This window comes from Suillus bovinus, assembly GCF_016758785.1.
Source record: "Suillus bovinus strain UH-Sbo-P2 chromosome Unknown EDB93scaffold_68, whole genome shotgun sequence".
In the NCBI taxonomy this organism is placed as follows: Eukaryota; Fungi; Basidiomycota; class Agaricomycetes; order Boletales; family Suillaceae; genus Suillus; species Suillus bovinus.
Window position 1 is genome coordinate 16,967 of NW_024542124.1, and position 23,026 is coordinate 39,992.

Here is a 23,026-nt window from a genome sequence, read left to right on the forward strand (position 1 = left end):
TTTCTGCGAGTGCGGTGTTTGTCTCCTGGGGCCAGGCATTTTATGCCAACAGATGACTCATTGTGCTGCGATCGTGACTTTGCATTCCCTCTGACTGGATGGGCGAACCGCACGAGTATACACTGCCACTGCACAAATCCTAGACACCAGCTCCAGTTCCTGTAAAGAATGAGCGATGTTTTGTGATCATAATCACTGCAGAGGCCGAACGCCAACAACGGTCGTCATTGCTCAGCATGTGAAGCTATCGGCTCAGTTGTATGTGCTCGGCGGATCTGCTAATACCGCTACTGGGCACGGATGACTTCCTGGCTGCAATGCAGACATCATCATCAGCTAGTTGTCATACATATACAGGTAATCTTCTTTTGGAAAACGGCGTTTGAACAACAAGCTGGATTGCCGTGAGGGAGTGGTAGAGGCTATCCGATCCTACAAATGAACCTACGGACATTTGCATGTTTGACAATGTTTCATGCTGTAGAAATGTAAAAGGGCTGGTTAGGAACAGTTTTCGACTTAAATTTCCAATCAGACGTGTCTTTGGATGCGTTTTATAGTGTGCATGCGGCTCATATGACATGTCATACGCAATATGAATACGTAAGATGCGAAGCAGGAAGGTGGTACAATCAGACTGTCGAGGGGTACAGCATCTACATTTGAGTCAATATATAAAAGTCGGAAAAGGAAGAAACGAAGAAACGCACAATGCGGACATTTTCACCGAATGCGCGTGGAGGAAGGTTAGATCTGAATTTTGATTTCACAACGCCGGAGTTGCCGTGTGGACGGGTGACACGACTGCGAGTACAAACATAGTTATCAGACCAACTATACTACTATTGCAATAACGGATGGACGTACCCCCAAATTACACGAACCTTCGAGCCCTGTATCTCCCTCTTAGCTTTGTAGACGTATGCTACACGCTGTACACACAACTGAGTCTATTTTTGAGTGTAGAAAAGGAGAATGAAAGCGTACCTTGCCGAGGTAAAACTGGGCATCCTCCTTCGTTGTGACACCCTCGATCTGGATTAGGGAGGTGTTGGGGCGAGTGTTGCGCTTAGCACGCTTGTGGCCGAGGACGCGTCCCTTGGAGTAGAGTCTGTGTATCAAGAGGAAGCATGAGTACAGTCTTGACCTTGTACCGAGAACCACTTCATCCATATCATATCTAAGCCATCCACCCTGTTCCAAGCCATCCACTGAGATCTTCACCACCAAAGTACGCAAATACGAGACAGCGAAGCAAGCGAAGTGGACACTGACCTTGTTGAGCCCATTTTACCGTCTAGAGATCTTCCGCCGTGTCGAGGTCGCTGAACTTGAGGATGAATGGAAGGCAGCGTGACAACGTCACAGTGTAGTAACACGTAACACGTGACCATGTCACTTTTCGCAGAGTATAAAGAGTCGTCAAATGTTTTGAGTTCGCTAGTCATCGTTGCAGACATCTAGTGCTGCACTTGACAATGTCTTCATCAGATGTTGTTGAGTAACGGAGCGATGGGACATAAAAGCTTTCGTTTTGTATAAGCAGCTGACTGTAGAACTTGTTCTACGATGGCGTTGCGGTTTATCACACAATGAAACTACATCCTTGACATGTGTCTTCGCTTCGCCGTTCATGTCTGAACTCAACAATAATAATAATAAGATGGCGACTTCTTATCCTCACGAGTGCTGGTTTCCTTGTGCGGCCTGGGCCCGGCCCTTAATCCTATTACTCAGGCTGACAGCAGTCAAGACTGATAACCCTAACACAACTTTCAAGTACCCTACATACTCTTCTTCCAAGGCTTCAGTGAGCTCAAAGTCAGTTTGATTGCCAAATGAATCGGGTTGGCCCTTCAGTTTGGCGGCGCTTTTCTTCTACATCTTCGTCTCCAACTTTCGTAGCCAAACCTGCACCTTCCAAAGCACGCCACCATGTCCAAATTCCGGATACTTCCTTTCCACTTGGCTACAGCCTTACTGGTGTACATTGCGGCGTGAAAAAGAATTCATCTGTACTTGATCTAACAGTTATACTTTCGACCTCTTCAAAACCTGCTTCTGCAGCAGCATGTTTCACTCGTAACGCATTCAAGGCTGCCCCGGTGCTCGTTAGCCAGGACGTGCTTGAGAAAAGTGCTGGTCGTGCCCGTGCCATCGTGACTAATAGTGGATGTGCCAACGCAGTAACTGGCAAGCAGGGCTTGGAGGATGCTTGGGCCATGGTCAAGGCTACCGATGCTCTTCTCCCCAAGTCAGAGACTAGCGAAGATATCCACGATACAGTCGTAATGTCGACAGGTGTGATCGGCCAAAATCTTCCCATTTCCAAGATTCTCTCCGGAATTTCGTCTCTTGTACCTTCGAGTCTTGGTTCAGATTTCGCAGCCTGGGAGCGTGCGGCGAAAGCCTTCATGACCACTGATACATTCCCTAAACTTCGTGCTCGGACTTTCAGCCTGGGCGGACAGACGTTCCGTATGGCTGGGATGGACAAGGGCGCTGGCATGATTCATCCTAACATGGGTCCCTCCACTGGCCCTGGCCAACTTCATGCTACGCTACTGGGTTGTATCTTGACGGATGCCGCAGTTTCTCCGCAAGCCCTACAATCTGCGCTCACGTATGCAGTCGATCGTTCCTTCAATTCTATCAGTGTGGATGGAGAGATGTCCACGAATGATACGATCATTGTCCTCGCAAACGGAGCTGCTACTGGAGAGACGAAGGAGATGGAGGAGGATGATCCTCTGTTCCCAGCCTTCCGTAACGAACTTACATCCTTCGCCGCTGAGCTGGCTCAGCTTGTGGTTCGTGATGGTGAAGGTGCAACTAAATTTGTCACGGTGTCCGTAGAGGTCTGTCGTCCTATCGTTGTCTATTTGTTCCATAAGCCTAATCCGTGCAGGGAGCACCGACATTTACTGATGCACATCGTGTCGCATCGAAGATAAGTACATCAGCACTGGTGAAGACCGCATTGTATGGCGAGGATGCCAAGTACGCCAGTTCACCCTTGATTGTGATTCGCCACTGATTTGGATAAAACCTACTTCAGTTGGGGCCGTATCCTTGCAGCAACTGGCTCTGTTCCTTTATCCACGCCTATCGACCCCTACCGTGTGAACGTCACCTTTGTTCCTGCAGATGGTAGTACTCCACTTCCAGTCTTGGTGCACGGCGAGCCAGAGCTAGTGGATGAGGTGCGCGCGAAGGAGATCTTAAGCCAAGAAGATTTCGAAATCAAGGTGGATCTCGGCCTGGGCAGTGAGAGCGCCCAATATTGGACGTGTGACTTCAGCTATGTAAGTTTTGTGCGTTTTCCCTCTAGACATGCGCTGATTTGTGATCGTAGGAGTATGTACGGATCAATGGAGACTATAGAAGTTGAAGGAGTCCGCTGTGTTTGTTCGATACGTTTGATATCAATGTTTTCTCGTGGCTACTGGGGTGTGGGATCTGCAGTTGTTGATTTGATTTCGGATATACTGTCGACACTAGTGTGGCCGTGCATTTGATTGTCGCCGCGCGATGAGAACAGGGATCTAACGAGAAAATTTCAGGCATGAAGATCACGCTGGTCCTGTCCTATTTGTTCTGGCGCATGCTATGTCGCGTCCGGTAGAACTTCGACACAGCGGGATGTCTCCATTTTCCCCGACTTACTCGGCGGAAGTTGATGGCCACCTTCGTGACGGCGTCCACAAGAACTCGAGGGAGCTTGTCTTCAAAAATCATGACACCCTTATGTTTGTGAATACTGCAAATGCGGAGTGGGCTAGACAGCCTATAGTGTTCAACGGATTGGTCAAGATGCTGATGGTTGATTCTGCAGTGCGTTTGGGATCTATAGGTTGAAACCAATGATATCAGAGATCATCATTCGGGTAAATTGTACTACAGAGTGTGCTACAGAGCACCTTGTAGCAAATTACGTTTTTCTCATGCCGGCATGATGATCGATGAAAATCGTGTATCGCGATGAGTCGAGTTGTATTGGGTGCAGCCCACAGGAAGTACATGAACAAGGTTTCCATGCGCACATGACACATGTTCCTCGCAAATGCTGTGAGTCCTGTATCTGAGCAGAAGAAACTAACCTGAACTAACAGTACTCGTATGACTCAGGAACCCCCTTGATTTTTTCCTCGATATCCTGTATATTAATATTTAACACCGTCCTGCATGGAGTGAAAAATGCATCGGTCAGATTCGACTGAGAGTTAGCCAAGTCCATGTGCATGAGATCTGGACTGCGTCGATTATCCGAGTCCGCGGTTGACTAGGACTCATCTCCCATAGGTTCATACATCGTATCGTCGATGCCGATTCGCATGCTCTTGTATTCCCCCCCAAGGACATACCAAACGGGCCGGATGATTTGCAAATTATATTATAGCGTTTCGACTACATGATTTTACGCTGCTTCAGCACTTTAGGAAAGTAATGGAGTGAAGCGCCCCAAGATCATTAATACTGTCCACAGCAGTCGCTCAGTTTGTACTTATCTTAATTAAGACACTGGATTACTTATACTATGACACAACTTCCTGTGCATGAACAATTAGAAAGAAAAAAACTAGTGATGCACACCCGTGGATCGGCCTTGATTACACCTAATAGAAAACTTGTACAGCACCGCGTGTGTCCGAATTCCATAATGTTGAAAGACCAATCAGCCTCGACTCAGTGTACAGGGCCGGGACTGCTAGTTTTGCCGTATTCAGATTGCGAGGCATGACATGTTACACCCCGCACAGCGATCGCATCGACCTCTGATTTATCTCATCGATACGATGCATCCGAACAAACCCCGCCCAGAAATATCCGACGGCGACAATTCTGAAACGGAATTGCAAACAATGACATTGCTGTATGCATTGTACTTCTATGCGATGCGGCAGATTCGATATAGCACGAGGTGCGATTGATTCTGAATGATTTGGGAATAACGATATGATGTTTCCATTCGGTCCGATATTCCAATCCAACTCATCCCCCGCATTGCAGCTGTAGGCGTATCATGATCATATAAAAATCAATGTGATATATTCGGGAGGTTTATTCTTCCATTACGTCAATAATTTCACAGCAGTATCTTCGCGGGACGGTAGAAACCATCTCTATCGCCTGAGAATATCAGACGTGGACGTTTACATTACGTCGACGAGCTGAATGTTGGGGATGATGTAGGGGTTCTGCAATTGGCGGTACTAACAAGAGACTATTGATCAGTTTCAAGTGCAAAGAATGCAATACAGGACGTACGTTGGTAGCAGCTTCGAAAGCACATGCATACTTGACCAGCGTGGCCTCACTGAATCGTCTACCAAAGAAGGACAGACCAAAGCTAAATAAAATAAAGAAATAAATATTCGATATGCAGGTAAAGAACACCACGCCCTACGGGAAGTTCGGCCCCAAAGACACCAGCGTGCCACGTGAGTTATAGGTCACATTCGTAGTGGCAGGGTAGTAGCCAAGCGGGACGGTGACGATGGGATACCCGGCGATGGCTGCATATCCCGGTGACATCGAGCTTGGAATGATCAAGGCATCAAGATCATATGCTTCTAAAGCGCCAAGGATTGCTGGCTATGTTGTCAGGCAATGTAGATGATATCAAGCGCTGAAACTCACTGGCATTGGATCCATAATAATATTGTTTAAGCAGCGCGGTATAGTAATCGGCATCTCCCATGGTGATATTAAGACTTGCAGCACCGACCCACCTGATGCGATTCGAAGAGGTAAAAAAAATTAGATCCCATCATGATGGATCAACTCACGTTGCGATGTTGCGATCGGGCTGTCCAACATAAACTTAGTTAATGATAATACATCAATGAGTCCCCCAACGCACGTAGTCCTCTGGAGGATAGGTCTCCGTAAAGTTCATGAGCTCTTGGAGGTTTCTGTGAGGTATCATATAAATAAACGGAAGGTGATCAAGAGTCTAACAACACACGTGATACGGTTGGGGTTGGTCGTCATTTCGTTGAAGTAGTTTGCTACGTCAGCGACAAAGTCAGCACCGACGACCGGATCCGTGGTATACTGAATGAGGACCATTATCAGTTATCAGAAGTAACAATCGCGTGAGGTCCTCACGCCCGCCCCAGTAAAGTTCAAGTATCCGGCAAGGTCTGGGAAATCAGCATTATCCACTATCGTAGCACCAAGTTCCTTGAAGACACTGATGGATGCGTTAAATGCTGTAATTTCTGGACCATTGGTTGGAGACACCGTTATGGCATTGCGCGGGATGCCAATCTTGGCACCTTGTAGACCTTCGCTATTGCACCCGGCTGCATAATCGGGAATAGTTTCGAATGGAATAGCAGACGTATAGTTGTCGTGAGAATCTTGGCCTGTTGAAATCTTTAGACCAGTAGTGTGACATGCATCAGGAACGAACGCGCCTGCAATAACGGACAGGATGTATGCTGCATCCATCATTGTTCGCGTCAGGGGGCCGATAGTATCTTGAGTCTGTGAGATAGGGACAACGAGGTATCTGCTGGTCAACCCGACAGACTGAAATAATACAGTATGTATGGATCCATAGATCAAGGCAGGTATGGGAACATACAGGCTTGATTCCAGTCAAACTATTTCTGCTTGAAGGGGAGATGATAGATCCAGACGTCTCCGTCCCCACAGCAGCAGCAGCCAAACCGATGGATGAGACGACCCCAGGACCACTGCTGGATCCAGATGGGTCTTGCATCGGGTAGTAGGCACCCATAGTCTGGCCGCCACGAGACGTCCATCCATTTGTCGAGTTCGATGAGCGGTAATTGGCCCATTGAGAGAGATTGCACTTTCCGATGATGATTGCGCCGGCAGCTTTGAGCTTTGCTGCAACCGTGGAATCGCTCGGTGGAATCGCACCGAGCAGGGCAAACGAGCCGGCTGATATGTATTGAGCGACGCAACAGATTCCGCATTGTTTACTGACCGGTGTTATTCATCTTATCAAGTGTTGCGATGTTGTCCTTGATGCATATCGGAATTCCGTGTAAAACTCTACAATACGATCAGGGCGAGGAATATGGGGATCAGAATAAATAAAAATACCCTCTGGATGATCCAGCCGCTCTTTCGGCGTCTAGAGATGCTGCTATTGAAAGAGCATCTGGGTTGGTCTCGATGACTGCATGCAAAACAGGATTGACCTCGTCTATACGAGCCACGTATGCCTTTGAAAAAAGAAGATGGATATGGATGGAAAGAAACGAACAAATTCCCATACGTTTACAAGGTCTACACTGGTGAAGGTGCCAGCCGCCAAACCAGATTGGAGATCGTCAATTGTTGCGTATAATAAGTCCGGCAGGGGTTGGCCTAAGGCGACTAGTCAGATTTCGAGATAGAAGGTCAAGAGTCTTGGCATACCATTCCTGGGACTGGTTCCATATGTGACATAGGCTACTCCGGAACCAACCGACAGCAAGGTCGAGAGGACAAAGCTGAGCTTTGTCGCAAACATAGCGATACTGAAGAATTATTTGCGCACGCAGACATTTACTTGTGAAGTAGCAGCATCATATATATTGTGATTGAGCTTGAGGGCATGTCGTGGAATGACGTTGTTGTCAGCATACGGCATAAGTGATAAGGTGAGTATTATTCTGCACGCACATGAGGCATATGAAACACTTGACCACTCATGCATCGGGTGTCGCATGGTATTAAGACCCAAATAAGTGTTACGTGATCTTATCTCCAGTACAATGAGCACGTTCCTTTCCTCGTGACCAGGTACCTAAGGCTATGTTGAAAGCTTGACGTACGGTATGCCGAAGCCGTTGCTTGAAATTCTGGAAAGAGAAATGAGAGGAAAGGAAGGAACTCCTTGAGACAACAAATCTGTGTACATGTTTTTGAAGGCAGCGCGCCTCCGCGGGATTCCGCATAGTGCCAGGTCACAATACGGGAGAGTTGCAGAAGTGATGAGTTGAAAGAGTTGTAGATCAGAGGACGTTTACATAACCGAGTTAATGTTTTGGAACGAGCACGAAAGTTTCCGAGTCGGCAATGTGACGAATTATTCGGTTGCGTGGAATATTTGCGTAGGTTTTCGTCGGTCCGTCTGCCGGCGGCCGGCAGTCCATAGCGGTGAGGCTTTTACTAAGGGTGGCAGATGGGTGAACTCCACATCTTCCAGTGTTTCTCGACTTCGTACAGGATGAAACGTTACTAGTTCGGTACGTCTTCGTTTCTCGAAGCATTACTCGGACGAAGTTGAGGATGGCATTCCTGACTATTTGCAGATTAGGTCTCGCATCAGTACTAGCACGGATCCATAAGCATGATTCACGCGCACGTTACAAGGACCTCAAAAGGGGCTCATCAGTGATGGGCATCATATTTCAAACGTATTTCTGATAACCGGTGCAGTATGATATCACGATTCATAACAACTACCAGCGGCAATCTGATCGATCTCTCCCAGCTCACTAGTACTTATGGACGTCGGGTTACCGCCGCGCTCACTCATCATTGGAGCAGCCCCACCGCAGTACTCCTGCTCTGGTCGAACCACTTCCATTACAATGTGGGGAACGGAGTCTGTCATCACGTTCCATATACGGATGGTAGCAACGCCATCCCTCACAGCATACCCTCTAGCTCCAATATCCGTTGAGAATCTTTCGATGGGATAACGCCGTTGTAACATTTGGATCCAAGGATGGCTATCGCCTCGAGAGTCGTTGCTACCAGTGGCCTTTGTCATGCCTCTTTGGGAGATTGGGCGAGTGGCCGCACTTTGCATGATGGATGATCAAGAGATTGAGATGCGGAGAGGCGCGATGTTTATTTATACCCTTGATAAACAATCATGACGATAATATCATGACTCGAAAGCGCGTACGAGCCTCGATCGACCGATTCCACTAGGCGCAGCACGTGTTGCTCTGGCTTGATCAACCTCCACCATCATGAAGGCGGTATCGGTCAACAAAACGATTCGAGCCATGTGTGAAGAAATGGCTTCAGGAAGACCGGGTACAATACACAGAGAGTTATTTTGCTCCCGGAGCTATCCGCGGTCTAGGGCTGAGGCCTCAGGCCTCAGGCCTCAACTGCGATCCACATGCAAACATGTAGCCCTGACCACCCGATAGATGTCAGCGGGGCGAATAAAGAAAACTACAAATAGAACAATGCCGTCCGTACTAATTGCAATTGGTGATTCATGTTTATTTTCGATAGATATACACGAGTTCGAAACATTGTCAATTGGGATCTGAAACTCGAGTAGATAACAAGACCACAAGCTGAGACCTTGGGACAGAATAAAAATGAGACCATATTCTCATCAGTGGCGTTCCTGGAAATACTTTTATACTAGTACTGTTCCCGCTATTTGTTCAGGGACGTGCCTTGTGCGTACGACAACTCGCAAGTTCTCGATTGTCAGTCCGTGGGGCGCAAACCTATGCCAAGGGCGTTATGGCAGTCTAGCTTATCAGTCGTAGTAAAGCCGCTGCATTGTCGCAATCTAAAATGGCAGCCTTTTTTTTCAGACCGTCGGAAAGAGATGATGGCGTGGTAAGTATGAATATTTCTCATGCGAAAGAGAAATGATACCTAACTGAGCGTGACGACGAAAGGTTGTTGTAAAGCGGGAGAAAATGCCCGAGAGAACTGGTGCTCAATATTAAAAGACGATTGTAGTGCGCGCTGTGATCCACCTTGACGGGAACGTATAGGTCTTGTCTTCCATGAAACGCCGGATGATTGGCTATCATGATGTTGCAAACGTGGCGGAGTGACGGGATCGGGTGGGCGCTAGCTACTAGTAGAGTAGGAGGAGAAATCCAATTAGAGTCAGTCAAATCAAAAAAAAAAATATGAAAGCTTCGGAATCTGATTGATGGACAGGGTCGTTGTGATAGGGTAGGCGATCAAGATGATAACCCGGCAAGCAAATATAGAACAAAGGCGACACTGGATCGCAGGGAGCGGGTTGATGGAGACAATTGGCAGGAAAGGTTGATCAATCATGATGAGAATTTGTATTGAGGAGGGGGCGGGGGTGCACGCTGGTGAGATGATCCGAGGGGAGTCGCGGGGATTCGCGTTAATCGAAAGATTACATGAGAGCGAGCCGCGTGAGCCGTTTATTTAAAGTCCGATTACTAAAAGTAATTATAGGTAAAACTCGTTGTAAAATGAAAGTGTTTTACTGGGTTCTACTTTCTCCAGAGGATCTCCGCTTCCTCTTTTCCATGTTCTCTAATTCGGATCACGTTGCCGTATTACCGCAAGACGAATGGCAAGTACTCGAATACTTTGTATAATAAATTTATAAGTATAATATTATATTAAGGGAATCTCGTCATCACCATCGCCTTCCTGATATCCGACCACCCGCTCATGCACAGGACTCTTTCAATATTAATCCACTTTCAGAATCAAGATCTCAGGAAACAGCTTTAACTCCAAATTTAACACTCAAAGACCCCAGCTTAGATCAGCGCCGTGTTAGTTCTTTATATACTTCTATGGCCGTGCCAAGTTTGATGTTGATTTGATATCAGGTTTCGACATCTTCGCCACTGCATAAATCAGAGCCAGACCCTTCCCAACACCATTCATCATCACCCACTTATCCAGTTCTTCCTCCTCTCCAAATGCCCCACCGCGTTGACTCAATCTCAATGCCGTCCTCGTACGTACTCCTCATCACTTCCTTTCCCTTCCATTTATCTAACCTTTTATCACTAGCCATCGTCGCGACTATGATTATGACTATGATCATTCATACAGGAGACCATCTCCTCCGCCAATTGCAACTTTGTCCCATTCTCCTTCGCTATCCGTTTCATCATTAGACCGTTCATCCGTATCTTCACCGGCGCCACGCCGATCACCCACTGATCGTTCGGTTGATTCACATTCAACCTACTCTGATGCCTATTATTCTCAAGATCAGATGGCTCGGCAGTCTAGACCCTACCCCCACGACCCAGTCCGAGACTCGGGAAGGGTCTCCCACAGTTATTCTTATACCCCTCGCCCTCATCCTGAGCACAGATACTCGCATGACTCTCACCCATATCATGTGTCTTCCTATACAAGCCCCGCACTGGCTCACAGTGCTGCGAGCAGTGGACGTGATAATCCACAGCTTTCGTATCCACTTCCGGGTCAAAGTTACCATGCCACAATTGGATATACGGACGATGCTGCTACGAAATTAAGTGACCGTGTCCGTAGAAGGTGTTTCAATTGCTGTACCACAGACACATCGACGTGGCGCCGTTCTAACTTGAATCCTGGAAAAGTTGTAAGTTTGCATGTGTGCGTTGATCGGTATGAGAGCTAAATTCCGTTCTGTCACAGCTGTGCAATAAATGTGGCTTGTTTGAGCGCACTCATGGTCGGTCGAGACCGGATCAGTTTCCTCATCGCAGGGGCGCATTAGCGACGACGGCAATGCGGCCAAGGACTCCCCCACAATCAACGCATCTACCACCAATCTCCACTCACGTTCCCCCTTTGGCGCCTTACCATTTTTCACACCCTTCCATTGCCCCTCTTCAGTCTGTACCTGACTCAAGGAGGTCACAGCACCCGAACACGTTGCCGGAGATCCAATCTTGGATAGATGCTCCAGGCGCACGGACCTCCTACTCCGGTGGGTCAGCAGACCGTGGACATGAAAGTGCGCGTCAACGGTCACCTCCGCGCTTGCACCACGTAGATATGCGTTCGTCAAGCGTTCATGAAGCGGTGGCATGAAGAAGGAGGAACGTTTATCCCGTAATGGCCCGGAGCTCCGTGGAGGAAAACGAATAACCTAAAAGTTGATGCTTCTATGCCTGCTTATTCGCTACTCGACTAGTCCGTTTTCTTGCATTAATGGCTAGAACGTGCCATCAGCTCACCGCATTCGTCGTAATTATTTGAGTTCAGATACCATTCGCAGTATTCGTATTGTTTTCGTATATAAAAATTGCAAAACACCTATAGTACATGTACGTCTACGATTTTTTGGAGTTTTGTTGTACTGCTATGCCATACCCGTCGATCAATTTTATCATTTGCTTCCGCACTATCGAGTTTCCGTTTTTGGTCAGGTGGAACGCGATCAGTTGATCCCGTTGATCGATCAGTTGCATGACAAAGCCTGTCAGATATCCGCAGCGCAATCGATAGTTTGTTACTCAGCCAGCGCTAGCTGTAAACCAAATATATACACATGTCATGCGTTGCAATCGCAGTAACTCGGAAGCCTCCGTTCCAGGCATGCCATCAACGGCCCGGAGCGCGCAATCACCGATACCTCGGGTTGCCGTCGGCCTAACGTTGACCAGACACGTATGTCGGAAATCTCCCTTGAACATAACCCACGGGAGAGTAGCTTTCAACGAGTCGTTGCAGATCCCTGTCGCTCCGAGGATATGGAAAACCGGGCATCCGCTTCGCCCAAGCTCGTTTCGAGTGCTTCGAGGTCCTTGTACGGGCCCGCAAGAACATAGCGCCGGAACTTCGCTCAACGTTGGAAAGAAGGGAAACTCCGAGTTCGACATGGGCAGCCCAATCACCCAGATTTACTTTTGATCCGTGGAGGTCTTCACGTGATATATATCCTTATTAAATTTTCATCGAGGTAGAGCAGTCCCTTTAAATTCGCCTATCAATCGACAAGTTAAACCAGGCACTTTTCATTAAAAAGGGGTGATGCAATCCTGTCAGATGGTGGACACACGACGGCCTTGGAAATATCTTCTTCGCATGTGAATTAATCCTTGCAAAAAAAACTCACTCGACCGGCGCCACAAGCGATCCGTCCAAGATATCCTGTCATCATTCAAGAACGGATATTCGTGACTAAGCTTCTTACTACAGACCAGGGCTTTCTTTCACCTCTTCAAGAGATGGCAGACGATAACCCTCTTCAACTATAGTTCGCGCTATTCCGTCGTAAGCGGCATATGCGTGCGCCTCAGCGTCGAACGCCATCAACCACTCTGGCATGGGAAGTTCGAATTTGTTCCCGGAGTCGCCAGCTTTCGCCCCATGCCATAGATTACGCGTAGTCACACCCAACATCTGTGCATCATGCACCCGTTGGTACCTGTACAATGTGATCCAGAAGTTTGTCCATCTTTTTTGGGTTCAAATTATCTCACATACCGCATGCATTCCCATGTCCTCGTTCCCAATCGAACGTTGTCTTTGCCAGCAAGGTTCAGACTAACTGCTAGAGTTACACCATCCTCAATGGCTTGAGATGCGCCTTGCACGCTTGTTCTGCCAACCACATGGTGAGCGAACGGAATCCGCATCAATCAGCCATACTTCCTTACGGTAAAAATGGGTGAGCCGCATCGCCAATCAATACTACCCGACCAGATTTGCTGACCCAAGTAGGAAGGGGGTCGTGTACAAGAAGCTTCCAGTCGATGCACGAGGGAGCTTTGGAGACAATCGCGGCGCACCGCGGGTCGCGGTCTTTCAAAAGATCAAGTACGTCTTCTATCTTACCCGGGGATGACCAATCGCCATCAACAGCTGCGTTATCTCTAAAATTTTAATATTTAGCTATGAATATCACGAGAAGGGCGATTTGCACACTTGTGAGTGAGAAAGAAACAGATAGTTTTCCCTCCTTGAGAGGAAATAGCCAAAAAGTGCATATCTCCACCTACGAGCAGTGAGTGATCAAGAAAAAAAATGTGGACAAATACTACTCACCAATCCACGCGTGAACTTGATTTCCATGAACGCTCAGAAAGTCTGTCAATGGGTCTGTCGTAATACCATGTTCTTCAGCATCAAACCACGCTCGGTAAATAGCATATCCAGAAGGTTTTGGGTTGTCGCAGTACCCCTTCATCAATTTGACCGGTAAGTTGACCGGCGGCGTAAAATTCAAACTTACAATAACGAATTTTCTCGCCAAACTCTTCACACCATCTGCAGCAACAATGACATCGGCATCAAACGTTTCACCTGTCTGGATTTTGACACCAGCCTTTCCATTCGCTTCGTCCTCCCAATATTCGACGGCCTGATGTCCCATGCGAATCTCGATGCCCAAGGACTTCGCATGCTCAAACAGGACTTCGTGGATAACCGCTCGATGACCATTGTAAGGAAACGCTCCGAAGAGCGGATAGGACATTTTTTGCACTTGAACGAGGTCTCCGAGGTAATCATGGATGTGGATTTCGCCTGCGGAATCAGCGACGCCCCACAATCTGTCGCATTTTCAATTACTTTATCAGAAAAAAAGATTTTTTCTGTACTTTTCATGGAGACCCCATCTGGCCAGGATGCGACTAGCATTTACGCCAAGACTCAGCATCTAGCGGTTTGTCAGCCCTCGAGCTGGGAATCATCACCCTAACGACACTCACGTCGCCTTTATCGCGCTATCAGATAAGAACAAAACGATATGCACGATAGTCACTGACCTAGTTGCTTCAATTCATGCACTTTCTCGAGGATCATCACACGGTGACCCTTTCTTTTGCATTCGACTGCACAAGCAATACCTGCAAAGCCAGCGCCGACGACAATAACATCGATTCCCGTGTCACGAATGTCATCGCTAGGAGGAGGATGCTCCGCCATAATAGTTGATTAGCGCAGGAGTGATATCGTACTACTTATAAGACAATCAGGCACACCATACTGAAGTTGGATAAATGCACAATGCGATGGTCGGGCGATGACTAGCGCTGACTGGTGGTGACCGGTGACTCACCTTGTGTCCGCCGTAGCGATTACCTGCGACAGCACAAATAAGTCACCTGCACACCGTTCACTAGCAATATTCAAAAGTAACGTTGCGTCGAGTCAGTGATTTGGAATGAGAACAGGTGTCCGATATGGCATTGAACTGAGAGTACAAACTTGAAATGACCAGATCATTCTCCATGGGGTCCAGGATGCCTGAATTAATTCGAAATTCCCTTAGTCTATCTGGAAAGGTGCACGAGCAAATATCGGAGTCATATCCAGTCCAGACTTCAGTGGTAGTAGGAAGAATGATAGCGGAAACTTCCGGTAAACTATTCCCATGGCAATGCCCGCCAGCGAAGTGTGATTAATAGAATGGACGATATCATATGTGACGCACTCGCACTCCTTCTATGTGCAGCTAACGTTAACTCTCGATATCATGATCTTTTAAATCTCACCATAATATTCAACATCAAATAGCGCGTCAAGTACATTCTGGCCCTTCGGAAAAAAGATGCTCTAATAAAGCCAAGAATCAAACAGTGATTGCAATGTACAATGTGGGGAAGTTATCGCACTTGAAAGATCTACTTGTAGCGATGAGATTTACAGAGGAGTTTGCTGTTGGGGGACTAATTGCAACATCCACGGCTGAAGAATGGGACCTTGCTGCGATGCCGATATCGATGAGGGTATGTTGGGATCTTGGCGAAAACACGCACGAGAAAAGCCCAGCACAACAGTTTCGGATCAAGCTGCTTTTTCACGCAATGACACTCAAAAATTCAAGAATGCCATGTATACTGATGAAGATCATGCTCACTTACGATGTTCGATACAAGTGGAGTTGAGAGGCAGCATCGTGAGGCATTAAGCCCCCGAGAAGAAGACCATGGAGAAGCAGGAGGCCTATTTCTCAGGTGTTGCGCTAGTGCTTGATCAACTCCCATCTGCTATTTTCTCCATTCACTACGGAGTCCGGTGGATAACATCAAACCGGTACCCTATCTTAAGTATTTCTAGCCCTGCTGTGATTATGCTTGAGATAGCCCAAACACTCGGTATGTATTTATTACCATGCAGGAACTAGGCTTCACTCTCACTCTCATATTTGAGGTGGCCTGCCAAGTACTAGCTACTGATCACAGTGCTCCCGCCCGGAACCAGGCATGATGCATTCCGAAGGACTCCGACGCTTGAATTCTTATTCAGCCACCATCGAGGACCTTCACAAGGTGTGGCACGACGGGTGTTGTAAGTCGATCCACTTCAAAGCTGTCGTCAAGCGTCTAAAAATCATCCAGAGGGAATAAGTATTTTTCACAGCCGGACACAATATGAATCGCAAAGGGCGAGAACCATATTCTTGTATGCACCACTCGGGCTGGGCCTATATAACAGCGGGAATAGCAATCGCTCTCATACGCGGTGGGTTATATAATTTCTATATCTTTCTTGATATGAATTATGTTTCAGGTTTGCGACGGTCCGGTGAGCGTGAGTCGGATACATTGCGTTCGACTATGGAACGAGTGCAAAAAGCCGCATTGTGTTTCTACCCATTTGGAAAGCATTGCCCCTTGGTAGATCCAGGAATATGGACGCCTCCATCTTCGACCGATTTGTGATCAGCGAGCCTACGAACGACGAGTCTCAGTTTCTCCTTGGTGCCGCAATAGCATAAGTATGGAAAACGGACAGTTCCCACACCTAGCACACCATTCCCAAGTTTGCAGACGACATCTTGAGGGTAATAATTGTAGGAGAACCGAAGGACTCGTTGGCCATGAAACCGATCGTCGGCATGACCAAGATGCAACAAGTGTAAACAATTATACGCATCAAGCCACTACATGTACTGTTTCACCTGTCTTGGCCAGGAATCCTTTGACTGAACGAATGACTAACCTGTCCGTCAACAAGTCCCGCACGAATGCCATTGATACCATGCTGTCTCGACAATGCTCACCCGAGGGATAGAAGAGGCGTTTGTTGAAGGATCAGAATGACGAGACGGATATGAACGGACCAATGTTGCTTATCGAATCATAATGCAAGCATGAATACCCGAATGACGCACCCCGGAAAGAGTCTGGTTGCTGAAAGTTAGCACTTCTCCTGTGTTAGATTCTCGTAAACATCAAAATACTCTAATTCACGTGGCAGGGTAAAGTGAGGGCTCTCGAACAAGTTGGGCGTATACGTGAGCATATGAGGAAACCTCACTGCTGCTCTTTCGAAACCGTCCAAATATTACACTGCTCGTCCTTGGTTGTGTTGGGAAGAGTCGCTTTATCCACCAGCTGTAAGGGCCCAATTTGTCGCGAAAGAGCGACCTTCGCCTCGACACGCAGGTGACGTCTCTGTGAGACTACGTTTCAACACTCAAGTTCGCTCACCGGTCGATGTTGATCCGCTGCGAACAGTAGCAGGTCGTTCCGGCAACTTGTCGTTTTGCGTGCGGATGCAGACAAAGACTAGAGGGAACGACCTAATTCCAAGTAAGGATCCGCATATAAACAAACAAAGATTCCCCGCCGTGATAAACTCCCGGCAGCCCCGATACCTAACAAGTTAACACAAACAGTTGTGCATGGTTCCTGGTCCTAATGGCAATCAGACCCCTTGGAACTGCAATTTATTTCTGCTGGCATCCCAAAAGCCGCTCCTGCTGAAGATCAACTTGCAACGATTCCGGCCATGGGTGTTAATTCGGACCTCTAGCTTGAGCATACCCGCGGGATAAAAACACTAGAGACACTGCCATCGGGCTTGTTGATGAGCCAAAGGATTCTGTTCTCCGATCCTCTCACCACTATCTGTTCTTGAAAGGAACGGATATTGGTGAGAGGATCGGGGAAAAGTTACAGTTTGGGGAAAGTTGACTCTAAGCGCCGAAGCGTTGACAAGTGTAGCAATCAATTTTTGATGCTGAAGAGCTCCGATCAACTTCACCTTTCCTACAAGGTCAATAATATTCTTCAAATTTCGACCACAGCATATTTTATTTTCCCGATATCTGCGGCTGTCTGGACACAGGTCACCGCAAATAAAGGAAATGGAGCGTCCATGACTGCGGGACCGTCAAGCGTGAGCCATCAGAAGGTCGCCACCGCAGTTTTATGAAGTGACCGAGCGAGTGTTGGTCGCAAAGTGAGTCATCTTCATTATGTGAGCGTTATAAGCGATGGCTAGGCGGGTAATAGCGTCTCGTTTTCGCACTGCGGATCCGATATGGGTGAGGTGAGTGGATCGAGTGAAAAGCTAGAGTAGGACATATTCGGGCAAATTAGTACAAACAATTTTTTTTTGTAACCGACTCGTGCTACATACCGATCGTCTCTACAGATCAGTGACTGGCATTCTGACTCTCACAAACCTACACGTATTCAAGGTGACTGTACCGTCCAAAAACCACCGCCGATGGTGTCTGCTCCATAGCCCAGACATATCTGCAGATAGCATGCTGCTGGTAAGTGGCTAACACGATGATGCGAGGATATGTCGTGTCTGTCTGGCCCATCATGGACTGGATCTGGAAGGCATATGTCGTGGGTGCTTAGGTGGAACTTAACAGATGTCCTGAACCTTGTGATGGTGGAGCAGCATATAGAATGTCCAGTCAATGGCTCATGATCGTGGCTAGCAGGTGATTATAATATTGAAGAACCGTTGAAAAGAAACACGTGTAAAGTGTGTAACCCGGACTTGGGTGACTAAGCCGGAGTCTAATTAAACACATGCTTGCGGCGCCCAACGGTATTATAACCTGCTCTTGCTCCAGTCACATCAAGCATCAACATTAATCTCTCCACGTACGATGGCTTCATCAAGCGCTAGAGCAAAGCTTCTTGCTAAGAATGATAACGACGTCGTTATTGTAGCCGCGGTGCGGTCTGCTCTCACTAAGGTATCATTACTGTTATGAAAGACCCAGACATGAGGTACGACTTACTTATAGGGCAGGAAAGGTGGCTTCAAAGATACTCATCCAGAGGAGATCCTGTCCGGTGTTTTGAAAGCCGCCTATACTAGAGCCATGGTTAATCCCGTCCTTATTGAAGACATCGCTGTCGGAAACGTCCTACCTCCCGGTGGTGGCGCCAGTGCTGCTCGCATGGCTGCCCTTCATGCAGGAATTCCAAACACAACTCCAATAAACACCGTAAATCGTCAATGCTCGTCAGGTCTTGCAGCTGTCAATCAGATTGCCAACGAAATAATTGCTGGACAAATCGACATCGGTATTGGTAAGCAACGATTCGGCACTTCATCGTTTGTTACTGAGGAGTCCTCTAGGTTCTGGAGTTGAATCCATGACGTTTGGATATGGCGCTGGATCCTTACCTCATGGTTGGTCAGATGAGGTCCTCACCAACCAGGAAGCAGAGGACTGTTTGATTCCTATGGGTCTGACCTCTGAGAACGTTGCCTCTGACTTTGGCATTTCTCGCGAGGTACAGGACAAGTTTTCAGCTGAGTCCTATCAAAAGGCTGCTGCCGCTCAAAGGGCTGGAAAGTTTAAGGATGAGATTGTCCCTCTGAAGGTCAAGATAACCGATCCGAAAACCGAAAAGGTTTCTGAGATTGTCGTTGACGCGGACGATGGTATTCGTGATGGTGTCACCGCAGAAAGTTTGTCAAAACTTAAGCCCGCATTCACGAAGAACGGTTCGACACACGCTGGTAGGTTCTTTGAGATACTTCCTTTAGACTGTTACATCTCAACGTGATACAGGAAGTGCTTCACAGGTATCTGATGGCGCAGCTGCTGTAGTCCTTGCTCGCCGCTCCGTTGCCAAGCGGTTAGGTCTTCCCATCGTCGGCAAATACGTTACTTCAGCAGTTGTGGGCGTGCCACCGCGTATCATGGGCGTTGGCCCAGCATATGCCATTCCTAAAGTCCTGGAGAAAACAGGACTCTCCAAGGACGATGTCGACTTCTACGAAATCAACGAAGCTTTCGCATCACAAGCTGTGTACAGCATTCAGAAGGTTGGCTTGTCGTTTGACAAAGTCAATATCAACGGGGGTGCAATCGCAATCGGACATCCACTGGGATGCAGTACGTGTCTCATAACTTTTGCGTATCCATTATGTCTTGATGTATCTTCGTCACAGCGGGAGCACGTCAAATTGCTACTGGTCTCAACATCGCGAAACAACGTAATGAGCGAGTGTTCGTCACCAGTATGTGTATTGGCTCAGGAATGGGCATGGCAGCTGTGCTCGTCAGCGAACATTGAAACCCATAGTAATAGTATTATCATACAAAGTATGTATGTTTTGTGTGTCATGTACTTACAGACTTTCGATCTCTCATGAGGCTGTTATCCAACTTGAAGGTTAACACTGTGTTCCGGCTCTAGTCACGGTCTTCAGTGCATGAGGTTGGTTGTCTTCAGCCACTTCTAGTTTTTATAGATTTGACACAAATACTGATACAAAGAGGTGAGTAACTGTTAACCTGTTCAACATTGGGATTCAAAATAGAATTCTAGACTTGCTAGAACACTTGGTAAAAGCTAGGCTAAGTTTCTACAGAGTCAAGAGATTGGCCAGTTTATGTAGACTTAAGACTCCACATCAGGGAAAACCTCCTGCACAAACCCGCTGAGCTATGTTTAGATATAACTTCAATAGTTACCAAAAATTCTTCCTAAATATACTGATTATTAAGAATCTTTTACACCCCTCTCTGTAACTTTTTCATCATTAGATGATGTTTTTGCAGATTATGCAGAACTTCAAGTTAGCATTCATGTTGTCAAGATTTTGATTTTCCATGCTTTCAGATTCATCATTGCTTACTACAATTGACTCATATATAAGAAAGAAATTAGTTTTCATTGAAAATATAAGTCAAGAGCAAGCATATAACAATTTCAAGGGGCAATACTAAGGATATTTAGTCCTTGTCCATCCTGTTGAGGTCAAAGAATGCAAGTGGATCATCAGCTTCTGCATTGGTAGCAGAATTCTTGTATGTACTAACATTTTACTACTACCAGAACATAGTTCTACACTCTGCTTACTAGTAGTACAGCACTTTCCGAAATATTTATAAACTAGTAAAATACCTGTAGTACTTTAGTTAGATTATCAATTGTTACTCAATAACCAAGTTTCCTTTCTCCATAGACCTGAGCTTCATCTCTTGTTGCAAATCTGAGTTTCCTAGGAGTTCTGTCTCCAAAGGACTAATCCACCTCTGCTCCTACCCCTATTTCCAGATACTCCAGACTTAGTCCCCTCATCATCTTCCTTCTATCTTGGACATTGTCCAGATAGCCTTACTCTTCTTGCTTTCGCTTCGTACATTGTCTAAGTGATCCCTCCTCACTGCTCCTCTGGCTCCGGATATTGTCCAAGCCATCCCCCTCATTGTACCCCACATCGGACTCTGTCTGATCACACATTCCACACCCCCCTCACTACTTTGAATAACATCTGAGTGATTTTCCCTCCCAGTCTGTACCTACTCTGAACGATGTTTGCATACTGTATAGTTTCGACACTACCTTCAAGCCCATCTGCGCATGACCATGTCACGCTTAGCTTCATAGCTTCACACCTCAGTGTGACCTGTGACCATCCCTAATTAGGTTCATTACATCGTGACTGCCACTGGCAACTCGCCATCGCTGTCTGCAACTCTGGCGACCAGCACGGACTTCTGTGCTCCTACAAGTTACTTCAACTTAGTCGACATCATTTCGTCGAGCTGCGCATCCTGTGGGGATGGGTGGAGACAGTCTTAAAAGGCTGCATGTCAAATCTGTAAGCTCCATTTCTCTCTAGTCATTCAATCTGAAACTAATGTGTTCATCGCCTCTGAGTGGCTTTCATGTGGCCGTGTCTTTGAGCGGATGACTCTTCCTCCCTCTGTAAAGCGCGAAATCAAACACTTGTTGGCCATTCCAGCTCCCATTCAATCAACCATCCCTTCACAAACTCTGTCCATCACACAACTCCTTGACATTAATTTTCCTGCTTCACTTGATTGCAAACTCGACTCGAACACCATCACATTCTCGTCATGCCTGGTACTTGCCCGTGTTCCTGACTGAGGTGCTTATTGATCACCTTGCATCAGGGGGCATGCATGCCATGGACAGTGGTCTGTCCTCTATGAACCACTCGGAAATCTATAATGTCGGTGAAGATAGTACTGATCTAGGTATAGAGGGCAGTGTTAGGAATGCTGAACAGGAGTGTGGAAAGCATAGACGGATCACAAACAAGATGTACAATGACTTCTGGACCCATTAGAGTAATATGTATGTTTTTTTTTTCCATTTTTACCACATATCACAATTTAGCTTCACCTTCCAAAAATTTGCATGATGGTCACTGTTACGACTTGGATGGTATCTGTTGGCGACGCTCAAACAGAGCTTGTGTCGTCAACGGTCGAGGACGTCCTTGGGCTAGCCCAAGGTTAGGGGTTGTACTTGGCGGGTCTTCGGCAAGTACGATTTGACGCCTATGTCCAAATCGGGTAGCTTATGTCACGCGGGTGCGAGACGATAAGCTATATTGGCCTAGGCTTACGACACCCGAAGGTTAATCGTAAGGATCGTTGTTAATTAGAAGGACAGAAGTCCAACTAGTTAACAGGGGCTTTGCTTGTCGACGAAGTCGATGAGCAAAGGTCGAGACTATAGGCTTATCTGCGATGAGCAGATAAGAAGATAGAATATAGACTGCTGGCGAGGCAGAAAGGATCACTCTGGTGAGAGTAAGAGGTCAAGAACCAAGTAGATTCAAGTTAGGGAATATGGTACATGGTAGCGAGTTTATATAGATGACAGGAGACATATTAGTAGGTGATAACTCGTACTACCTGGAGAGGCAATCGATAAAGGGTAGAACCATAACAGGAAGGCACGTTCGGTCGAGGTAGAACATGCTAGATAAGAGAGTGAGTCAAAGATCGAAATAAGAAGTGAAACGCGCAGGGGCACGATCATGCAGCTGCGGATCTAAGTATAAGTCGCATGTGCGACTGCGCACTGAGTCAGAGATCAAGAAAGGGAACAGGGCAAAGGGGATGCGTCGTGCATCATATCATAGGTTACCGTCCGGACGGTAAGGGTAAAGGGGACTATCCACAGGATCAGTCAGGTGGTGGAACGGAGCATGGGTATGCTTCGTCAGTGAAAGGGTCCAGCCAAATGTACTGGCTTTGCTGCAGTGACAGGTAGAGAGCGAAAGGGAATGCGAGGATGACAAGGATGACAAGGGTAAGGTCGGGGTAAGGGTATGACGCGAGGGCTGATACGAGGAGGATTAGGAGAAAAATGGTAGGGGCCCAAGC

General features: G+C 47.1%; 6 protein-coding genes across 6 annotated transcripts; 3 read left to right on the plus strand and 3 right to left on the minus strand.

Moving 5' to 3' along the window:
* Positions 1–632: 632 nt before the first annotated feature.
* Positions 633–1,173, minus strand: EDB93DRAFT_1091873 (ribosomal protein L35Ae-domain-containing protein; the record flags this gene model as incomplete). The annotated part of the gene is made up of 4 exons (XM_041446391.1): positions 633–656; positions 711–804; positions 868–932; positions 988–1,173. 4 exons carry the CDS (start codon positions 1,171–1,173, stop codon positions 633–635), a joined length of 369 nt encoding a protein of 122 aa, XP_041303897.1.
* Positions 1,174–1,452: 279 nt separating this feature from the next.
* On the plus strand, positions 1,453–3,741 carry EDB93DRAFT_1211335 (arginine biosynthesis bifunctional protein ARG7). Its single transcript, XM_041451048.1, has 4 exons — positions 1,453–2,858; positions 2,909–3,000; positions 3,059–3,305; positions 3,356–3,741. The coding sequence occupies exons 1-4, from the start codon at positions 1,839–1,841 to the stop codon at positions 3,389–3,391; spliced, it is 1,395 nt and encodes a 464-aa protein (XP_041303898.1). The 5' UTR covers positions 1,453–1,838; the 3' UTR covers positions 3,392–3,741.
* Positions 3,742–5,153: 1,412 nt separating this feature from the next.
* On the minus strand, positions 5,154–7,492 carry EDB93DRAFT_1242425 (amidase signature domain-containing protein; the record flags this gene model as incomplete). The annotated part of the gene is made up of 14 exons (XM_041452010.1): positions 5,154–5,198; positions 5,269–5,350; positions 5,408–5,591; positions 5,641–5,732; positions 5,790–5,809; positions 5,864–5,915; positions 5,969–6,057; positions 6,112–6,371; positions 6,423–6,537; positions 6,593–6,915; positions 6,962–7,029; positions 7,081–7,202; positions 7,256–7,347; positions 7,399–7,492. The coding sequence occupies 14 exons, from the start codon at positions 7,490–7,492 to the stop codon at positions 5,154–5,156; spliced, it is 1,638 nt and encodes a 545-aa protein (XP_041303899.1).
* A 3,151-nt stretch (positions 7,493–10,643) lies between these two features.
* On the plus strand, positions 10,644–11,754 carry EDB93DRAFT_1091897 (uncharacterized protein; the record flags this gene model as incomplete). The annotated part of the gene is made up of 3 exons (XM_041446393.1): positions 10,644–10,681; positions 10,738–11,299; positions 11,356–11,754. 3 exons carry the CDS (start codon positions 10,644–10,646, stop codon positions 11,752–11,754), a joined length of 999 nt encoding a protein of 332 aa, XP_041303900.1.
* An 835-nt stretch (positions 11,755–12,589) lies between these two features.
* Positions 12,590–14,595, minus strand: EDB93DRAFT_1106945 (monooxygenase; the record flags this gene model as incomplete). The annotated part of the gene is made up of 11 exons (XM_041447667.1): positions 12,590–12,649; positions 12,782–12,816; positions 12,867–13,093; positions 13,153–13,269; positions 13,326–13,541; positions 13,594–13,663; positions 13,714–13,849; positions 13,901–14,219; positions 14,268–14,326; positions 14,379–14,383; positions 14,436–14,595. 11 exons carry the CDS (start codon positions 14,593–14,595, stop codon positions 12,590–12,592), a joined length of 1,404 nt encoding a protein of 467 aa, XP_041303901.1.
* Positions 14,596–18,379: 3,784 nt separating this feature from the next.
* Positions 18,380–20,038, plus strand: EDB93DRAFT_1169804 (Thiolase, N-terminal domain-containing protein). Its single transcript, XM_041450303.1, is given in 7 exon segments — positions 18,380–18,616; positions 18,668–18,956; positions 19,006–19,392; positions 19,445–19,774; positions 19,828–19,977; positions 19,993–19,995; positions 20,015–20,038. 5 exon segments carry the CDS (start codon positions 18,527–18,529, stop codon positions 19,950–19,952), a joined length of 1,221 nt encoding a protein of 406 aa, XP_041303902.1. The 5' UTR covers positions 18,380–18,526; the 3' UTR covers positions 19,953–19,977; positions 19,993–19,995; positions 20,015–20,038.
* The last annotated feature ends 2,988 nt before the right edge of the window (positions 20,039–23,026 follow it).

Bases quoted from the DNA above. Each gene is read 5' to 3' on its own strand.
- EDB93DRAFT_1211335 (XM_041451048.1), top strand. From the start codon at position 1,839: ATGAATCGGGTTGGCCCTTCAGTTTGGCGGCGCTTTTCTTCTACATCT. The intron at 3,001-3,058 runs GTACGCCAGTTC...AACCTACTTCAG, and splicing joins TTGTATGGCGAGGATGCCAA to TTGGGGCCGTATCCTTGCAG. The intron at 3,306-3,355 runs GTAAGTTTTGTG...TTGTGATCGTAG, and splicing joins GGACGTGTGACTTCAGCTAT to GAGTATGTACGGATCAATGG.
- EDB93DRAFT_1169804 (XM_041450303.1), top strand. From the start codon at position 18,527: ATGGCTTCATCAAGCGCTAGAGCAAAGCTTCTTGCTAAGAATGATAAC. The intron at 18,957-19,005 runs GTAAGCAACGAT...GGAGTCCTCTAG, and splicing joins ACAAATCGACATCGGTATTG to GTTCTGGAGTTGAATCCATG. The intron at 19,393-19,444 runs GTAGGTTCTTTG...AACGTGATACAG, and splicing joins GAACGGTTCGACACACGCTG to GAAGTGCTTCACAGGTATCT.